The 20,110-nt window shown below is 46.3% G+C and overlaps 1 protein-coding gene across 1 annotated transcript; it reads left to right on the forward strand.

The window, feature by feature from the left end:
* The first annotated feature begins 4,946 nt into the window (after positions 1-4,946).
* Positions 4,947-17,280, forward strand: SMIM20 (small integral membrane protein 20). Its single transcript, XM_032400125.1, has 3 exons — positions 4,947-5,167; positions 15,764-15,820; positions 16,605-17,280. Exons 1-3 carry the CDS (start codon positions 5,059-5,061, stop codon positions 16,640-16,642), a joined length of 204 nt encoding a protein of 67 aa, XP_032256016.1. The 5' UTR covers positions 4,947-5,058; the 3' UTR covers positions 16,643-17,280.
* The last annotated feature ends 2,830 nt before the right edge of the window (positions 17,281-20,110 follow it).

Raw genomic sequence — 20,110 nt, forward strand, 5'->3', positions numbered from 1 at the left:
TGTTTCCAGAGGTACTTTGGGTCCTCCATGAATCTTCGGGTACTCCATGAATGAGACAGTTTAATGATGGAAGGGGATGGCACCACGAGACAAGTTAGGAAGCCATGGCTAGGGGGAGCTGATAATGCCTCTACCCCAACCAGCCGCAGGGAGAGTCAAGGGGAGAGGGCAGAAGCAAGTGGGTCTTGAACCTGAGGATTTTTCCCCAGGCATAGGAGGCTGGAGTTCAACAGAAAGGCTGGTCTAGACACGTAGCTGCTGAAGTTGTTGGGGAGGAAGAATTTACACTCCCTTTCACGGTCCTTTGAGCAGGACTAGGAATCAAATTGACACACAGATTAGCAAGAGAAACTCAATTTAATAGGGTAGTTACAGGGAATCCACACAGGGAAATCCCAAAGACAGTGAGGGAAGTAACACATGAGCTAAGGAGAGGGGCAGGGATCTGATGACACAGAGGGAACAAGGCCCGTTAGCAGAAGATCTTTGGAAAACAAAGGTGCCCTGTTATGCATATCAGTTTCTTAGGTAGAGGAATCTATGCGAACAGTGTTCTTCCTGGTACAGGCAGGCAATTGAGGGGGAGGTAAAAAACTTTTCCTGAGTCTGCTGGGTTTGGATTGCTTTTTTAAAAAACTTTTTTAATATTTAATTTTTAAGCAATCTCTACATCCAACATGGGGCTCGAACAGACAACCCTGAGATCAAGAGTCACACGCATCATGGACTGAGGCAGCCAGGCGCCCCTGATTGCTTTTAACTCAAAATAATGTTCATGCCAAAGTGGTCCACCTTGGGGCTGCCTGCCCTTGGCCCCTACAAAGTCATAAAGATGTTAGTTTAAACAATAGGATGCATGGTGTGGCAAGAGTTAAGCCAAGACAGATATTTGGGGAACTCTCTTGGATGTAAAGAACAGATCAAAGAAGAAAAGCTTGACAAATGATCGAAATCGGAAATATTTATACAGATGAGTAGACGCTCAGAGAGTCACAGCGCCTGATACAAACAGGGAAGTGTTTCCTATACTTATTTTCTGATTCTTAGAAGTTCAGGTCCAGAGGACCCTGCGTTAGATCCCACTCTATTCCAAACCCCAAGCTTCTAGTCTGACTGTTTTCCTGCAGAAAGCAGTGTACTTTATGAAAATCCACAATATTCTAAAAATACATCAGCTGGGCTGCAGTGCTACAATTAGTGGACCTGCTGTCCCAGGAAACCCTCCTCACCATTTTGCTTAGATCAGAGAGCGGATTAACTTTGATGTCTGTCTGAACCCCACGTGAGACACGACTGGTGGTCTGCTCGCTGCAAGCATTCAATCTTCACATCCAAGGGAAGAGGACAAAGTGCCAGATAGGAGCCCAAACCAATTTTTTTTTCTCCTCAATGACTGAGATGAAAATGCGCACCCTAGGCCTCCTGACATATTTGACTTGCATCCTGTCTCCTATCCCTTGAGCTCTCTCCCCCTTTGCACAAAGACCTTCCCCCAGATCCAAATTTCCTTTGGCTTTTGCAAACATTAGCCCAGCTATGAAGCCCCAAGCCCCTTGTCTATGTCATGTGTTGGAGGTAATTGTGGGACTTTCTGCATCTATTCGGTCTCCTGTTGGTATGCAACCGAAACAGACTCTGACGAACTAAAATCCAAAGGGAGTTTACTGGTAGTATATGGGTGGCCTGCAGAATATAATGAACCACTGAGAATCTGACTGCAAGGGGGAATAAGAGACTCTCTAGGATTACAGGCAAGTGGAAGATAAGCAATCATCTCATCGGGACATTAGCAATGGAAGAAATCCACGGCAACAGTGCTGTCTGTCTGTCCCCATGTCACCATGCTCACAATTCTTATTTCTGGGAGAAAAGGAACAATTGGACCAGGTTGGAATTGGACCCACACTCAGACAATATGAACTCACTGACTTTGCAAGGCAGTGTAGATTGGTGATAATTGCAGGTCTCTGGAGCCAGCCAGACTGGATTCGAATCCTGCCTCTGCCATTTAGTAGCTATTGAGCTAGTCATTCTTGCTAAGCCCCCAGCTCCTCCCTATGCAAATGGAGAATCAGGAGCTATTATTAGGGAAGGTTGAGGGACCAAAGAGCAATTACTATCCACTGTCGCATCTTTTCCCTCTACCACACTAGAGATGCTATGAGGACAACAGACTCTCTTGTTAATTCACTGCTGGCTGCATTCACCAGCATTTGAAATGTGCCTGGCACACGGTGCTTGGCTCAGTAAGCCTTTGTCAAATACACAAATACTGATGCTTCCTTTTTGTGTTCCCAATCAAGTAGTGCAGTGCTTTGCTGGAGTCGGCACACAAGTATTTGCTGACTGAATCTGTGGGTCAGTGGGACCCTCAGAAATGAGGAGAACATTGGGATCCAAGAGATGAACCTATATTTGGTGGGACTCAGTGGCAAGCAAGTGATAAGTAACTAATTTTTGGTTTGATGATGCAAATAAGGTGATTATTGTATCTGTATGGATTGTGGCCTGGCCACTGGTCAGACTAAACCCTTTAGATTCACATGAGGGAACAGAGAAACCACCAGGTTACTCACCACTTGGAGAGGGGGGTGGCTCATCTGCCCCACATCAGTCCATCTCTGCCTTGGAGGCACGGCTGGTAGCTCATCAGGACATCCTGGCTTTCAGGGGCTCTGTGGGCACAGCCCATCCAGCCATCCTGGCGAGTTTGCTCATGGAGACAGCGAGGTCTCAGGGAGAAGCCTGTCAGATCAGGAGTCATGAAAACTAAAGCCTGCTCCTGGCTCAGCTAATGGTGTGTGACCCTAAGAAAGGTCACTGGATCTCAGTGACCTGGTCTATAAAATAGGGTAATCCTTGACTTGCAGTTCATGGAATTGTTAAGCAAATGAAATCACACTCGTGGTGACTTCATCTGGAACTCCTGTTGTAAAAAAAAAACAAACAGAAAAAACAACTCAAACCGGCTTCAGTGAAGAGGGGCTGAGAAGTCCGAGGGCGGATCCTTTCCAGGAACAGCTGGCTCCAGGAGCTCAAATGTAATGTCAGCAACTGACTTCTCTCCACTTCTTAGCTTCCTTCTGCTGCACTGTCCTCATTCTCAGTCTCTAAATGGTGGTGCCCAGTGGCTCGAGCATCTAATCCCCTCAAGTTCACACCCAGATTTCCAGCAGCTGGGAGAGACTATGATTGGCTCAACGTGGCTCATGTAGCCAGGAGGATGCAGCTACGTTGGATGATCAGTCCCAGTCAATCCCTGTGGTGTGGGAGCTTGGTCAGTCTTGGTTATACGCTTAACTCTCAGAGCTGGAAAAAAAATCATTGTGGGGAGGGGGGCGGCGCGCAGAGGAGAAGCCCAGTTTATCTCATGGATTGAGAATGGGAGAGGAGTGGATATTCTGGGGCTATTAACAGAAAGATAAGTGGACACTGAGTTGCTAAAATGACAAACAGGCACCACACCTGGGGTTTTATACCATGTGACAGAAAGCATGCTTCACAGCTCCCCTCTCTGCCGGGAAGTCCTCTGTTCTCACCCTAACAAGATCCTGCAAGCCTCCGAGGAGCCCTGCCTCACCCTACAGCCATCTGTCTTTCTCCACCGAACTTCTGCAGCCCGCAGGACCCTATCACTCATTGGCAACAAGCTGCGCTGGGTCATTAGTTATTTTTATGTAGATGTCCTGTCTCTTCATCCACGTGGCAGGATCCCAGAGAGCAAGGGTCATGTCTTACTCATCTTGGTGTCCCTCGTCGCACTTTGCCTGGTGTTTGGGGCATGGCAGATAGTCCATAAATCTGCTGACTGATTGAACACCTGATTTATATGCTTCTGGAACCATTGAGGTAGAAAGTAGCTTGACTCAACTTCAAAACTACAGAGGGAGAGGAAACCTGTGCTCTCCACACCGTTTCTGAAAGATCGTAGATTTTTTCCAGACTAAATAATACTGCTGGGGTCAGGATGAATATCCTCTTGCTCCCCAGCCCCCAGCTGCTGGTAGCATCCTTATTTATAAAGGACTGAGTGAAGGCCCAAGGAACCTTAATCTCACCTGCTCAATACCTCTGGGTAGCTCATATGCCCCCACAGCGCATCCGGAAGGATGGAGAATGAGGATCATAGGAAGGGGAAGAGGATGTCTATCCTCAGTGGCCCTCACCCCAGGCAGTAAGGCAAAGCCCCAAGGTCCCATCAGTGGGACTGGCCGCTGGCTCTCTGCCTTGCACTGACTCTTTTTATCCCCCATCCTCATTCGTAACCCAGGCATTCAGCAAAGGGAACGGAGAGAGAGAAGGGGGATAGAAAAACGGAGTCAGAACAAATCTACTGGTAGCTTGGACGTTGAAACATCACTGCTCCCCCGCTAGTCTTGGTCCAGAAGTCCCCGTGGCTCGGGTTAGAAGCCCCCTGCAGGCCATCCTGGGGCAGGCGAGTTGCCCTTTTGCCTCTCATCCCTTCCAACAGCCCTCAAGGAGACCCAATGACTTGTCCAAAGCCGCGCGGCCAAGCCGGGGTTCCCTGACCTGTAAAACGGGCCAACTGATATTATGAGGATTAAATCAGCGAGTCACAGAGAGCAACGCAGCTCGAGGTAGAAAGTCACTAAAATCAAATAAGGGGTGAGGAGAATGAGAAAGCGTGGCTGATAAAGGAGGGGGGTGATAAAAGAGGTCAGGTGAATGCTGCACTGAGTGGGAACCGGGCTGCGGGCAGGGCAGGAGCCAGAAGAGGGCCCGCAGAACCCAGCGAAGCAAGAACTCCCTTCACCACGCCGCCGGCGCGGGGCAGGCGCAACCCCCAGGGAGAGGGCGCTGGGGAAGCGCGGCGCGACACCGAGGCCCCGCCCCTGCCGGCTCCACCCACCACATAGCTCCGCCCCTGACCCCTCCCCTGCCCTATCTCGCCCCGCCCCGCCGCCTAGCCCCGCCTCCAAGGCCCGGAAGCGAAAGCCGCTCCGCCTCTTCCGAGCGGGGTCACGGCCCGGCGGCGCGAACGGGGAGTCGCCGCGTGCGGGCCTCTCAGCGGGTCAGGGCAGCCCCGTGCCCGGCGCCATGTCCCGGAACCTGCGCACCGTGCTCATCTTCGGCGGCTTCATCTCCTTGATCGGCGCCGCCTTCTACCCTATCTACTTCCGGCCCCTAATGCGGCTGGACGAGTACCGTGAGTGACCTGTGACCCCGCGCGGTGGCCTGGTCTCAGTAACACCCCCCTCCCCTCCGCCCCGCACCTGCTCGTGGGGCCGTGGAAAGAGCTTGGCTCGGGAGTCAGGCAGGCCCGGGTTCGAATCCTGATGTGTGCGGCTTTGTGACCTTGGACAAGTGTGACTCAATCTCTCGTACTCAGCATCCTCATCCATAAATAGCTATTTGTAATCGGTAAAATAAGACCGTTTAGTCTTCATTGAGACTCACAGGTGGTAACGAAAGCAGTTGGCACATAGTAGGTTGACACTAAACACTAGGTCATGCTCACAGGTAGCATTCGCGGAACGCTTACTGTGTCAGGCATACATTGGATCTCGCTTTGAGGAAGGTATTAAATGTGCGTTTCACGGGCGGGAAAACTGAGGCTCAGATTGTGTAACAGGCCCAAGGTCACACAGCTAGTAAGTTGCAAGGCAGATACTCCAACCCTGGCCTGTGTCTGCAGGGCTTCTCCCACACGTGGAAGCTGGGAATGGTGATATTGGAGGGAGGCAGATGGAGCCCTAATCATCCTGAGCCTGAAGGTGTTTTATTGCACTTCATTTCCACTCCCAGAGACAGCTTTGAGCGGAAATGTGTCAAACCTGAACTGTTAACCTGGGTTTTTGAGTTTTTCCTCAGATCTTTTTTTCAGATTCTGCTGTCTTCCTTTATTTTAAGCGGGTTGCTCACATGACAGTGGTGAATATCCTGGGAGTAATTTTCCTCCTTAATCACTCAAGTTCTGTCACTCTAAAAGCCAGACTCTCCTTCCTTGAGACCTATACCTCAGCAAGGATTAGCACTTTGATACATCTGAAACCATCTGTCAGAGAGAAAATATTAGGCATTAGAGGCTCATTTTGTTCTCCAGGAAACCTGAATCATCTTGAAGATGGAAGAGGGCCAACCCTGCCCCCTGGAGAATATTAGCAGAGGCTGAAAGCTTGGCGATTTGAAGGCAAAAGCTCTGTGTAAATGCTCTGCCCGTGACAAATGCTACAACATTTGGTTTCTGGAGGCAGAGCGTTTTAAGTACACGCTCACATTTCCTGGTAGCTTCTTTCATCATCCAGGATTAAAATGGCCTCTGTGCATTCTGCCTTCCAGCCTATGTCCATGCGCCACGAGTCGGGGTAAACAGAGGATGGTGTGAAGCCCTGCACAATCTGGTTCCATCATCCTGACTGGATCCGTGCCCCAGGCTGTCTTATTAGGGCGTCTAGAATTGAACTTGGGACAGGGCTCTCTGCTTTGGATGCTGCTGGAAAAGTTTCCAGTATGAAGACTAGAGCAGTGTCTCTCCAGTGGGGATGATTTTGTCCCCCAGGGGACATTTGGTTCTATCTGGAGACATTTTTGCTTGTCACAGCTGGGGGTGGAGTGGGGTGGTGTGAGGGTGGTACCGGCACCTAGTGGATAGAGGCCAGGGATGCTTCTAAGCCCGCAGTGCACAGGACAGCCCCCTATGACAAAGAATTATCCGGCCCAGGCTATGCATGGTGCCGAGGTTGAGACATGCTCATCTAGATCAGATGATGAAAGTGCGGACTTGTGCCATGTATCCCAAGCACTTCATATATAACAACCCATGTAGTTTTCATAACCATTTGTTGTAGCTGCTGTGTGATCATCACCCCCATTTTATGTGTAGACAGACTGAGGTATGGAACAGTTAAATGACTTATCCAAGGACCCACAGGCAGTGAGTCAGATCTGGGATTTGAACCAGTGCCCTCAGTCACTACACCACGGCACCATACTGTCTCTGAGGGGCTGTGATGGGGGAGCAGGGCAGGTGAGGGTCTAAATCCCTACTAGATAAGGATCTTAAGGTGAGTCACTTAACCTCCTAGAGCCCAGCCTGTTTCTTCATCTATAGCAGTGGAGTTTGCAGGACTCAATTTATAGGTTTTAGGATGTATTAAATGAGATAACAGGTGTGGAAACAGTATAGTTTTATATTAGGCATCCCATAAAAATGTTTAAAAGATAAGGAGCCATAGGACAGGGGTGTGAGACAAAGAGATTTAAGCAGGGCTGGCTGACCTGGCAGTAAACTGGGGTCCGGGCAGGTGAGGTATTGGTGATTGAGCCATGGAAACCTGGCCTGTCTATTGGGAGGATGGAGCTGCAGTTCATTTCAGCACTTGAACTAGTATTTATTGAGCTGCTTTTGCATGTTTTATAACCCGGGTTTTAGCGATGGCTGTGTACCTGGTACTGCGCTAGGTGCTGGGTGTACGTAACCGCACAAGATGGTAAGAGCATTCTGTCCATCTCAATGTCCCCACCGTCATCCAACCCACTTCCCTCACCCGCTCCTTGGACTCTGAGCTGGTCTCCCTGCTTCCACCAGGCCCCAGCTATTACTCATTCTCTACCCAGTGGCCACAGTGGTCTTTCTGGTTGTTCTTTTGTTGCTGATTTCTAGCTTATTTGCATTTGTGGTTAAAGAACGAAGACTATATGATTTTGATTCTTTGATATTGGTCAAGATTTGCTTTGTGGCTTAGTACAGGTCAATTTTGGAAATGTTCCTTCTGTGCTTGAAGTGAGTATATGTCATCATTGGGTACAGAGTTCTATGTGTATCGATTCCAGACCAAGCTTCTTAATTCTGTTACTTAGGTATCTTTAGGCCATATTATTAGGTGCACACAATAGAGAATATTCTGGAGATTTTTTTTCCCGTTATCATTGTATGAAGGGTCCTCTTTATCCCTACTATTCCTCCCTAGCTCTACTTTATCAGTATTAGAGTTCCCAGCATTGTTTTGGTTAGTATTTTCCTGGTATATCTATCCTCTTATATTTGGCGCCTTTATTTATTATTTATTTATTTATTTATTTATTTATTTAAAGATTTATTTAATTGAGAGAGAGAAAGTTGGGGAAGGACAGAGGGAGAAGGAGACAAGCAGACTCCCCGCAGAGTGGGGGCCTGACCCAGGGCTCGATCTCACAACCCTGAGATCATGACCTGAGTCAAAATCAAGAGTCAGATGCTTAGACTGAGCCACCCAGGTGCCCCTTGGCATCTGTCTTTAAATCTCATAACCAGCCTACACTGGATTTTGTAATCCAATCTGATCATTTAACTGTTGGATTGAGCTCATTTTCATGTATGTTTACTGATACATTTATATTTATTTGCCCCATCTTACTTTGTGTTTTCTATTTATTCTTCTATTTCTATAACTCCTTTTTTTCTCCTTTTCTGCAACTTCAAGCTTTCTTTCTTTTTCTCCTCTCTTCTTTTGAAAGTTTTACATTCTGTTTTTACTCTTTCGTGATTACAGTTTAAAGTTAGTATCTTTTTTTTGTTTTTTTAAAGATTTTATTTATTTGACAGAGAGAGAGCGAGAGCAGGAACACAAGCAGGGGGAGTGGAGAGGGAGAAGCAGGCTTCCTGCCAAGCAGGGAGCCGGATGTGGGACTCGATCCCAGGACCCTGGGATCATGACCTGAGCTGAAGGCAGACGCTTAACGACTGAGCCACCTGGGCGCCCAAAAGTTAGTATCTTTATCCTCCTGGAAAATATACAAAGACCTGAGGAGACTGCCTTGGTCCTTGTACCACACACCCCGCCGTATGTTTATTCCTCCCCAGTCACCTAGTACCGGCAAGGTTTTGTGCAGTCACTGATTGTTTCTCTTTGCCCACAGTCTTTACTCACTGAGCCCTACATCTCACTCCTTTCTACTGTCCGTTTTCTTCATTCTGAGGTGCATCTGACAATATTTCTTTCATGAGCGTTTGTCACTGGCAAAAGTCATCCTTGTTTGTCAGAAAATGTCTAGAACTCTGGTTTTCCCCGTGGCTGTTGGAAAGTCTGTTGTCATGCCATTTGTTCTTTGAATTTATCATCTTGCTTGCTTGACTGAAATACTTCCACAGTCCTCTGCTGTCCCCAGTGTCTAACCCGTGGAGGCTCATGGAAGTATTTTAATCGGGAGAATGAGGTGACCGGATTCGCTCTCACGCGGGGTCAACAAGATTTCCAGATAGAGGAAGGCTGTACTTGCTGCGGTCACAGGAGAGTAGGGAGAGGTGACTGTGGCCCGAACCAGTGGTGGTTATAGGACTGGGGAGAAGTACTGAATTGGGGAGCTGTATTTAAGAAGTAAACTCTACAGGGTGAGGGAGGAGACGAAGGAGAATGACAATTTCCGGGCTCCGGCAGCAGAAGAGATGGTGGCGCTGGTCATTAACTAAGAAACACAAGAAGGAATTGGTTTTGGGAATGAGGAGGATGAGCTAGTTCAATTTTGGATGTATTGTGTTTTAGGTATCTGGATGTGCTTGTGGAGATTGCTTACAGGCAGCGGGGTGTGCTCGTCTGGAGCTGAGGTCCTGGGCCTGAGCTAGAGCTAGGGATGGGGCGCTGGATCAGTATGGGATGGGAGGCAGAGTCATCAAAGGAAAGGGCTCCCAGGCAGCACTGGGAAACTGCAAGAGACAAGCTGGCCTAAGACAGGACACTGGTGAACACAGTATTGGAAGAGCAAGCGGTCAGAAGAAAGGGAGCCGTCAAAGGAGACGGAGAAGAAGCGGCCAGAGCAAGAGGGTCAAAACCAGAAGAGGCTGCAGTCTCAAGTCCCATGAAAACAACTCTTGATGAAAAGGGGTATGGTGGGCGCCTGGGTGGCTCAGTTGGTTAAGCAACTGCATTCGGCTCAGGTCATGATCCTGGAGTCCCAGGATCGAGTCCTGCATCCGGCTCTCTGCTCGGTGGGGAGTCTGCTTCTCCCTCTCACCCTCCCCGCCTCATGCTCTCTTTCTCTTCATTCTCTCTCTCTCAAATAAATAAATAAAAATCTTTAAAAAAAAGAAAAGGGGGATGGTCAGCAGGGTTGGGCTTCTTGGAGACAGATAAGTGAAAATATTCAGTAGATTTATGAAAAAGAAGGTGAAGGTCAGAGTTATCTTGTTGAGAATGCTTTTAGTAGTTTGGTCGTGGGCAGAGAACAGGCTGCTCCACTGAATTGGCTCCTTAAAGGTATTTGTGTAGAGAGGAGAGTGATAGAGTATATTTGCAGCAGGTCAGAGGGTCTAGGGAGAGTTTTGTTTTAGGGAGAGATGGGACAGCCAGGAAGTCTCTGGACAAAGAGGAAGATAATCCATAGAGTGACAGGTGGTAGGGGATCTTGAGATCATATGCAGGAAGGCCTTGGACAAAAGGCAGGACACCTCTTCCACCGGCTCAGGAGGAAGGGCAGGTAGGGATGCAGCTAAATATAGGTCCGATGTTGGGGAGTTGTGGGCACTTCCAGGTGATGACTTCCGTTCTCATTGTAACACAGGAAGTGAGTCATCTGTGAGTGAGAGGCACAGCCCCCGGCCAGACTCTCTCTTCTAGAAACACTGTCTTCCCTGAGCTTCTGTGACCACCCCCGCTGCCAGTCGTCTTGCCTTTGCTCTTTTGCTCCTGCCTTTCAGCCACTCCTTCTCAGCCTCTCTCGGGTCTTCGTCTCCCGACCATCCTTCAGACATTAGTATTCCCCAGGACTCTGGGCAGACCGAGGAGAAGGCCACAGTTCTTGGAAGTGCAGGGCAAGGTAGGCCAGACATCCAGTCCTTAAGAAGGGCCAGTGGCTGGCCAGGGGGGAGCCCACGTTCCCATGTCGGGCCTGCGTGTCAGGCCGGTGCCGGCCCTGCAGCGGGGCCAGCCTGACTAATGCTGGCCAGCCCGGGCACGGGGAGTGTGGGGACAGCTCTGTTACAGGATCTCTGCCGGAATCAGCCTCGAGGCAGCAGGCGAGAAAGGGAAGGCTGCTTAGATAAAATAAAATCAAGGAGCTCTCCCATACCTTGAAAGCAGGCAAGCCGCTCTGACAAGACTGCCTTCTTGGATTTCATGTTGACATTCAGTGTGATCTTCAGCTCTTCCACTAACTCAGCCAGACTTTCCTAAGCGTTACAGGGATGACAAGGTCGGTTCTCCATGTGACACTTCAGTCCCGAGATGAGCCCTGGGGAGACGGCGTTGGCGTTGGTGGTCAGCGAGCCCAAACCGGAAGTGTGGGGACGGTTCTGTTGTGCTCCTGGAGGGAATCCCAGATGATGCTTTTTAGCTTTCATCCTGCTGGTACCGCGTGGTTTGTTGGACGAGCCCACGTTTCAGGGAGAGTACAGCTGCTGTAGCTCAGAGCCTAGTCTGGCTTTGTGTCCTAGAACTAGACCGTGATCCTGAATATGGCCTTTTAAAAAAACCTGTGTTTTATACCAGCCTGTGAGATGAGACAGAATAGGATCATTTTCGGGGATCCTGTTCATTTTTAACTATAATTAGACATGCAGAAGCATAAAATCCTAAGAGTTTTGCCAGAAAACCCATGCTCCTTCAGTCCCCTCACTTAGGTGACTTGTCCAGAGTCACTGAGCACATTAATGGCTGGGTGGACATGAGACCCTAACTCCCCGACCTTGTCTGCTATTGATGCCCTGTTTCACGTGCCTTTAAGACAGCAAAGAGTGTTTACTAGTGAAGGGAAAGACCGCAGGATTGTGGGATTGCTGTGAGGAGAGCTCAGTCCCCCTCCCACATGGTCGCCTTCTCTTATTGCTGCACTTTCTGCCCCCCCCCCCCCGGAAGTCTGCTGTACGGAGTCGGAACAGGGTTGTGAGAAATCGCTTGACCCAGGAATACTTCTTACCTCGGAAGGGCATTCTCCCTGTCCCGTGCCAGGGGCTAGAATATGCTTTTTATTTCTTTCACTGGAGAGTCCGGTGCAGCACAGGGAAAGACTAAAGTCTTACTTTCTGTCCGGCATTACGGAGCTCCCTGGGTTCAGCCAGACTCTCTGATGAGGAAGCAAAAGTGTTTCTAGTGTTGGGAGGAGTCGGTGCCTCCAGTGGCCCTTTGGTCCCCCTCAGCCACTGGTTCACACTTGCCGCCACGGCCGGGTGGTCCCATCTGCCGCTGGCTCGGTGGGGCACCAGGGCACATCCCGTCCTGGATGACCCCACAGACAGACGGAGTACGTGGCTAGGCAACAGCCGCAGAATGGGAACACTGAAAAAGTAGTTCTTAATTTTTTTATTTGCTGTTTAAAAAAAGGTACTTTGAAGTAATCATCACGGAGCAGTCACCAGGAAGTATAAGGGCTTCCTAAAAACTTGTTTTGCAGTTGTGTATTTCAGTTATTAAAAAAATAATCCCAACCAACAGAAAAGACCTAAGAATAGTATGATAAATCCCCATTTATTTGTCTCCTAGATTTACCGGAGAACGTTTTGCCGCATTTGCTTCCCCCCATGTGTTGCACACATACATACGTACACATATACATATATAATTACATATACGTATAATTGTTTCTATTGTTCTGTTGAACCATTTGAGAGCAAGTTCAGGACACTGTGAGCTTGCCTTCCCAAACACTTCAGCATGGATTTCCTAGGAACAAGGGCATTCTTTTACATAACCAAAATGCAGTTATCCAGGCCAGGAAATGTAATATTGACACAATGCTATTATCTCATATACAGTCCATCACATGTTGCCATTTGTCCAATTACTTCAGGTTCCGAGTTGCTTGTATTTTTAACTGTTGCCAAGAAGAGATGGCAGGGAGGGGTCCTGAGGCCATCTCACTGGGCAGGGCGCTGGGGTCCTGAGCTTCGGCACCTGCTTTTCGGTTTCTAGCTGCTGGCCCCCCACTCGAGCACGCTCAGGCAGTCTGCTGTCAGTGGGCGCTGGGGAGCACTGTCTTCTTTGCTGCGTGGTCGTGGGTGTCCGAGTAACAAGTCACACAGTAGAGCTGTTGGACAGCATGGACATTTAGTATAAAGATATGTTTTCATTTTCAGAGACTTACAAATTATTAGGTGGATTCTGTCACTACAGTCGGAGAATCAGCCCGCCCACATGCATTACCAGTTCTAATAATAACACTTTGGCCCTTTGACGAGATAATGATCCTCAATTAAAACTACAAATCACACCACTGCCTTAGCACCAGGGGGCAGAGTCGGACTTGCTGAGACACTGGGATGGGGACTTTTCTAACCGGCATCACGAAGCTCCAGGCCCAGTATTGCATGTTTGCATCTTAATCATTTCACTCCTGATAGAAACATGCTCACTACTGAAAAGGCAGTAATTAGCTTATCCTGACTTGTTCACATAGTTAAACCTCTGACTTCAGCGTTGTCCTTTTCCTGAGGTTTATAGACACTTGCTGTTTCTCTAATGAGAGCAAAATAGAAACTTACTGTCAACTTCAGCAAGACATACTGCTAAATCCTGAGGGACCGGTTTGTTTTCCTTTGGGCATATTCTGCATTCACAAATTTTAAAGTGCCTTTGTGTCATATCATGAATTTATATAAGACTGCTTTGGCTTTACAGTACTTATAAAACATTAATGGATTAAAGAACCAGGGGATGTAGATAGGATGCTAATACCAGTTATCACTTGATAGGAACTAGTTCAGCAAATTGGTTTAAATTGCTTGTCCAAGCCAAAAAAAAAAAAAAAAAAAATGAGGTGGTCGCATGAGGACAAGGATTATAAAGAGATTATGGTCTATTTTAAATAAATCCTTAGCCTTTCTCGAACCTCATTAGCAATTAGCAAGAAAGTGTGAAGACAGGGATTCCTTTCTCTTCACTTGGTTCTCTATTGCATTGTAAGAGGTTAGGATACAATTAGACATTCTGTCCTTGCTATCAAAAGTCAACTTCCTTTGGTGCTTGGCAGTCTGCCAGCGTCTTCGCAGTACCCGCTGCCTCTTGGGGAATGTGTTCAATACACCAAGCTGTCTGATTTTCTTAAATCTATGGCTAGAAGGCTTTCTGGCAATTGATTACTTTTTAAAAACTCACCTCTTCCAGGGGCGCCTGGGTGGCTCAGTTGGTTAAGCATCTGACTCTTGATTTCGGCTCAGGTCATGGTCTCAGGGTGGTGGGATGGAGCCCCACGTTGGGCTCCACGCTCAGTGCGGAGTCTGCTTGAGATTCTCCCGCTGCTTCTCACCCCGCCTGTGTGTGTGCGTGCTCCCTCTCTCTAAAATAAATAAATAAAATCTTTAAAAATAAAAAAACCCTCACCTCTTCCGTAATACTGGCAAACGGACCTTCTAGGCATGGGAAATCATATCTATTTTTGTTCCTGGCACCATGGATGGTACTGCAGCCTTATTCCTGGTTGGCATTTTCTAAGAGCATATTTGAGACACGTCCGTCCTTTGAGACCTTACATGTTGACAGTATGGTAGGGCTCAATCCTACAGGAGTTTAATGTCTTAGGAAATGAGATCACCTTTTGTGCTGGCGTTATTTTAGAAAATCCGACACCCGAGAACTCCATTATCCACTCTAGATGGCAGAAGCCTTTTGGCGTATCTTGGTCCCGAGGGTCTTGGTTATTGCTTGCCTGCTACTACTTTTCAGAGAGGAGGGGAAGCCATCAGGCCGTTGTCTGTAATGGGCTTCTTTATGCTGCGTCTTCCGTCTGTCTGTCTTAGAATTAGATGCCAAGATTCACATAGTCCCTATTGCCCATTGTTTTATTTGCCAAAGCAAAACTTAGCATTGATAAAACTATCAGGTAGGTCACTTAGGATTGACTTTCTGTCACATCACGGGAGAAGCAAGTTCAATGAATATTCGATTTGGCAAATCCCTGTTTCTTGTACCTTTATGCTTCTTGTAACTTTGTGAGAATCCAGAAGCCAGAATAAAGGAAACGGTCTAATATTAAATAAGAGCTAAATGTGGATTTCAAGAAACACTGTCAGCCTGATTAAGACAAAGGTCTGATTACAACATTTAATTACTATAATTTAGTAGTAAACATCCTTTGGCTCCAAGTCTTTCCCCTGAAAAGCCGCCATTTGTTTGTCAAGATACTTAAAATAATAAGTCTTTGTTTTCGCAGACCTTGGGCTTACTCTAAACCACTTAGAAAGATGTGTCAGAACACTTGAAGCCCACAGGCATAAAATGCCCAATTTCTCTTGGCCCTTGCCTGTTGGACATCTCCAAAGAGATGGGCTGAGCTGCTGTAGCTGGAACGTGCTTACTAATTGGCACAGCACCTGCAATCAATTAGGGAAGCTTCAATTATCCAAACCAAAGCCACCCACCCAAAGATTAATTTTCTGCTCTATTTCCTATCAAAAACATAGCATATTTAGCTCTGGGTCTAGTCCTTCAGCGGAGCACATTTGAGACATAGAAACTACATCGTTTTCTTGTTAATTGTACTTGTTCCTTCAATTCAGCAGCCTTCCCCTCATAATATATCACGCCCACCAGCTCTTTCAAAATTGTTCTTTTTCTGTTGTTTTGTTGCCTTTCCAAAATGCTGAGATCACTGAGAAAAGATGTGAGTCGGGAGCTTTTCTTTTGAAGTACGGCTTTCTTTGCTTTTATTGAAAATGCCCAATCTTTCTGCTCTGTAGGATCTAACTTCCATAACCTAAAAGCTTTGAGTATTGGCGTCCTGTATATATTGTTTCTGAATTGTCCCATGTCATTGGCCCACATAAATAGAAAGATTTCTTCCACCATGGTCCACCCCCCACCTTTGTAAAGAGCAATTTTTCTGTTGTGTTTTTCAGAGAAGGAGCAAGCCGTAAATAGAGCTGGTATTATTCAAGAAGATGTGCAGCCACCAGGTAAACTTAAAATTCAAAACAGAATTGCCATTCGTGCTGTTGTGTGGGGTGCGCGTGCTTGCCCTGTAGTGGAGGAAATCTTTTGAGTGCGGAGGCTAGCTGGTGATTATGCCATTCATCGTTCAGAAGTTGCCATTTCATAGGAGCCACCCCAAGACTTCATTTTAACATTTCACCCCAGAATATTTTGGGCAAGTTTGCACGTTCCTCTTGCGCATTTGATAAATGGGCATAAAAATGTAACAAGTGTGCGATTGAGTATCAAGGGTGAATAGCTGTTCTGCAGACCGATTTACCAAGCACCTATTTAAACCCTGCCCTCTCTGGAAGAAGTCTGTTTACTTGCGAGCTATTTTAATTGATGCGGGATTCTGCTTTATTACAGAAGCTCAAAAGTTCCCTTTGTGGCTGAATGGTTAGTTACTTTTAGATGATCTCAGTTGGGTGAGAAGGAGAGGTTTCCAGTTTTTTAACCAAAACTCTTGTAATCTGTGGCACCATTCTTTTTTTAATTTTTAATTTATTTACTTTTTTATTTATGTTTTGACTAGGCCAGATACATAGCTTCCTGTTGTGGGGCAATTTCTGAGCCATTTAAGTCTCTCATGGTGGCCATGGCTGCCCAGCCGCGGCATCCCAGGCTTCCGGCAGCTTGCCCGCACTGTCTCGAACTACATGGAAATTGCACAACTCAATTCTGATGGCATTTTGCTTGTTTGCAGTTGAGGGAAGTGGTAGGAAGTTTAAAAGCGAATCCTGTTTTGATTCATGTTTCTTTCTATAGGGTTAAAAGTGTGGTCTGATCCATTTGGCAGGAAATGAGAAGGCTATCACCACCTCGATTATGAAAGACATCTTCGTGCTTTCCATTCTGCTGCAAGTACAATAAATTGCCTCACTACAGAAGGATGGCTGGAGAAGAAAACTCTATAAAGCTGAAAATAAGAGTACTGTGCACAAGGATTAATATTTCCCTTCTTAAGTATCAAAAGAACCCTGGAGCAAATCACACCATTAGGGAGGTTTTCATGATTCGCTTTACTTTCTAAAAATGAAGCTCTCTCACCCAGCTGTGTTTGGAGGAGATCTACTTATTATTCAGTCCCTACTGCTTTCCCAACCAAGCTGTGATGTGAATGCATGCAGCCAGGAGACTTGGGAAGATCCTAGTCTGTCTTGCCATCCTCCAAATAGGAAATTTCAGTGAAAAGCCAGCGTGCTGAGCAGCCTCATCGGGCTCTGTGGAAACATTAAAGTTGATTAAACTCTGAGGACAGGGTACATTGTACTCTTTAAGAATAACCAGTTCAGCTTAGCCATCTTGTCGAAGGTTGCTGCATGTTGGAAAATAAGTAAATAGGAAGCAAGTTCAACCAAGTGGCTATGCATGCATAATAGAAATCAGCGTTGAATTAACAGAAGTGAAAATATGTATATTAAAATGATCTATTTTTAATTCACTATGGTGTAGGTTTTTTTGAAATCCTATATAAACTCATTAAGTCACACTAAGAAGCAGTATTTGACTAGATTATATTTGATGAGATACTCGACTATGTGGTGTTTCTCAGTTTGTGTACAAGTAAACATTTTAAAGGTAAATAGCAGATTTGTTGAGACAGATATTTATTGGTTGCAATACCAGCTACCTCACCAGCTGCTGCAGAGACGAGTGTGGAAATTCTTTCTTTCTTTCTCTGGTGCTCTGTCTGGCCCCTTACTAGATTATATGTTTTTGAAGAGACACCTCTTTTTCATTTTTAGATTTCCCAGAGTGCCTTGCACATTACTATGGGTTCTCTTTAGATGAGCTGCCTGATAACATAATTTTATTATTGTGAACTGGGAATTTGCTTAACAGACAACTGACACAGTTATGTAATTACTGTCAAAAAGAACTCAGACTGATGGTTCCAGAACCAAAGCCATCATTTTTTGGTAGACATTTCCTAACATTTAATTGACTTATGGTTAGTAACCCAATAAAAGAAGTTGACTCATTCAGGGTATATCTGGCCACTATTTTCCTTGGAGGGGGCACCAGGAAGTTGTGTAACTTAAAGTCTGGCTTTCTGTGGGCGCTTTATTGAGATTTCTTTATGACGGGGGCAAGCGCATGTACCATCTGCTCTGGAAGATGTCGTCAAGAACTCTGGGACCTCGATTGCCCGTTCGGCAGATGGAACAGACTCCGTTTTCTCTCTTCAGTGGGATCTTTGTCCTGGCTTTGACCCTGCCCTTGGTACACCTCTTTGCAGAGATAAAGGAGCTCTCTGTCCTGCTCAGCTGCCTTGATATTTATAAAAGGATCAGTCTTCATGCTCTCAGAGGTGTGACATCAGACTCTGCTGCCCACGCTTGACAAAAGCCGGGTTGTAAGAGATGCTCCTCTTGGGGACTGACTGAAGGCCTTGGAGTTCATCCATGAGGTGCCCAGGTGTGCTTCCAGGATGATAACGGAAGCCCTCCGAAGAGGGGATCTTGGTCAGATACAGTTAGGAAACACAGAGTTAAAGCAAACTTGGCTTATTTGCTTCTAATTTGATGATTTCCAAGAGAGGCTTACCATTTCTCAAATGTATTTGATCACAAAATATTTTTCGTGGGTTATCTTCTGGGCTAGTGACCAACAACATCCTTTTCCGAAATCTTTCTCTCGATCAGTGGTTCCCCAACTTTTGATCTCAGGACCCTTTACCACTCTTAAAATTTTTTGAGGACCCCAAAGTGGGTTCTACCTGTAGGTACTATATTAGAAATTAAAACAAAATTTTAAAATGTTTATTGATTTACTTAAGATCAATAACAAACCCATGTAGAGTAATATGACATGTTTTTGTGTGAAAAATTTGTTTTCCAAGATCAAAAATAATTTGCAAATTTCTTTAATGTCTGGCATAATAGATTCTCTTCACAGCTGGATTCTAATATCTTGTTTCTGCATTCAGTCTGTTGCTGTATCACATGTCATGGCCTCTGGAAAATTCCTCTGTGCACACTCATAAGAAGATGAGAGGAAAAAAGGCAAAAAAGCTGAGGTGCTTGGGTGGTGCAGTCGGTTAAGCGACCAGCTCTTGGTTTCGGCTCAGGTCATGATCTCAGGGTCCTGGGATGGAACCCTGGTGTCTGGCTCTGCGCTCAGCAGGGAGTCTGGTTGGGGATTCTCTCTCTCTCTCTGCCCCTCCCCACCTCTCTCAAATGAATAAATAAATCTTTAAAAAAGAAAAAGGGCAAGGGGAACCCTCCTACACTGTTGGTGGGAATGCAAACTGGTGCAGCCACTCTGGAAAACAGTATGGAGTTTCCTCAAAAAGTTAAAAATAGAACCACTATGACTCAGCAACTGCACTACTAGGTATTTATCCAAAGGATAGGAACATAGTGATTCAAAGGGGCACATGCACCCCAGTGTTTATAGCAGCAATGTCCACAATAGCTAAAATATGGAAAGAGCCCAGATGTCCATCGACAGATGAATGGATAAAGATGTGTGTGCGTGTGTGTGTGTGTGTGTGTGTGTGTGTGTACACACACTAGAATATTACTCAGCCATCAAAAAGAATGAAATCTTGCCACTTACAACAACATGGAGGGAAATAAAAGGTATTACGCTAAGTGAAATAAGTCAGAGAAACACAAATACCGTATGATTTCACTCGTGTGGAATTTAAGAAAACAGATGAACATAGGGGAAGGAGAGAAATAAAACAAGATGAAAACAGGGAGACAAACCATAAGAGACTCTTAACTACAGGGAACAAACGGTTGCTGGAGGGGAGGTGGGTGGGGGGATGGGGTAACTGGGTGATGAGCATTAAGGAGGGCACGGGATGTAATGAGCACTGGGTGCTGTATGCAACTGATGAATCACTGAATTCTACCTCTGAAACTAAAGAAAATAAATAAATAAAGCTTTAGTGGTATTATAAAAATAGTTTTGATCATGTAGACCTCCCGAAAAGGTCTCAGAGACCCCGAAGGTCCCTAGACCACACTCTGAGTCTAGTTGTTTTTCTTGGGTTCAGTCAGATCTCTTGAGAATTGTGTATCTGGTTGCATCAGTTCCAACAGTCGCTTGTAGTGAACTGTGTTCCGTCATGTCCACATTAAAGGAGATGACCAGGGGAGGGAGATACTGACAGGATTTTTTACTGCTATTACTAAAATTAAGTTGTTGGATCCTTCATTTTCAATGTCGAACAATACGCTCTTTAGGAAGGCTCGGGCTGACAGGTTTTACTTCTCAGAACCAGAAATGGCTTCACCGCCCAGCAGTGTTTATCCTGTGAG

The sequence above is a fragment of the Phoca vitulina genome, unplaced genomic scaffold, assembly GCF_004348235.1.
Source record: "Phoca vitulina isolate PV1807 unplaced genomic scaffold, GSC_HSeal_1.0 scaffold3, whole genome shotgun sequence".
Lineage (NCBI taxonomy): Eukaryota > Metazoa > Chordata > Mammalia > Carnivora > Phocidae > Phoca > Phoca vitulina.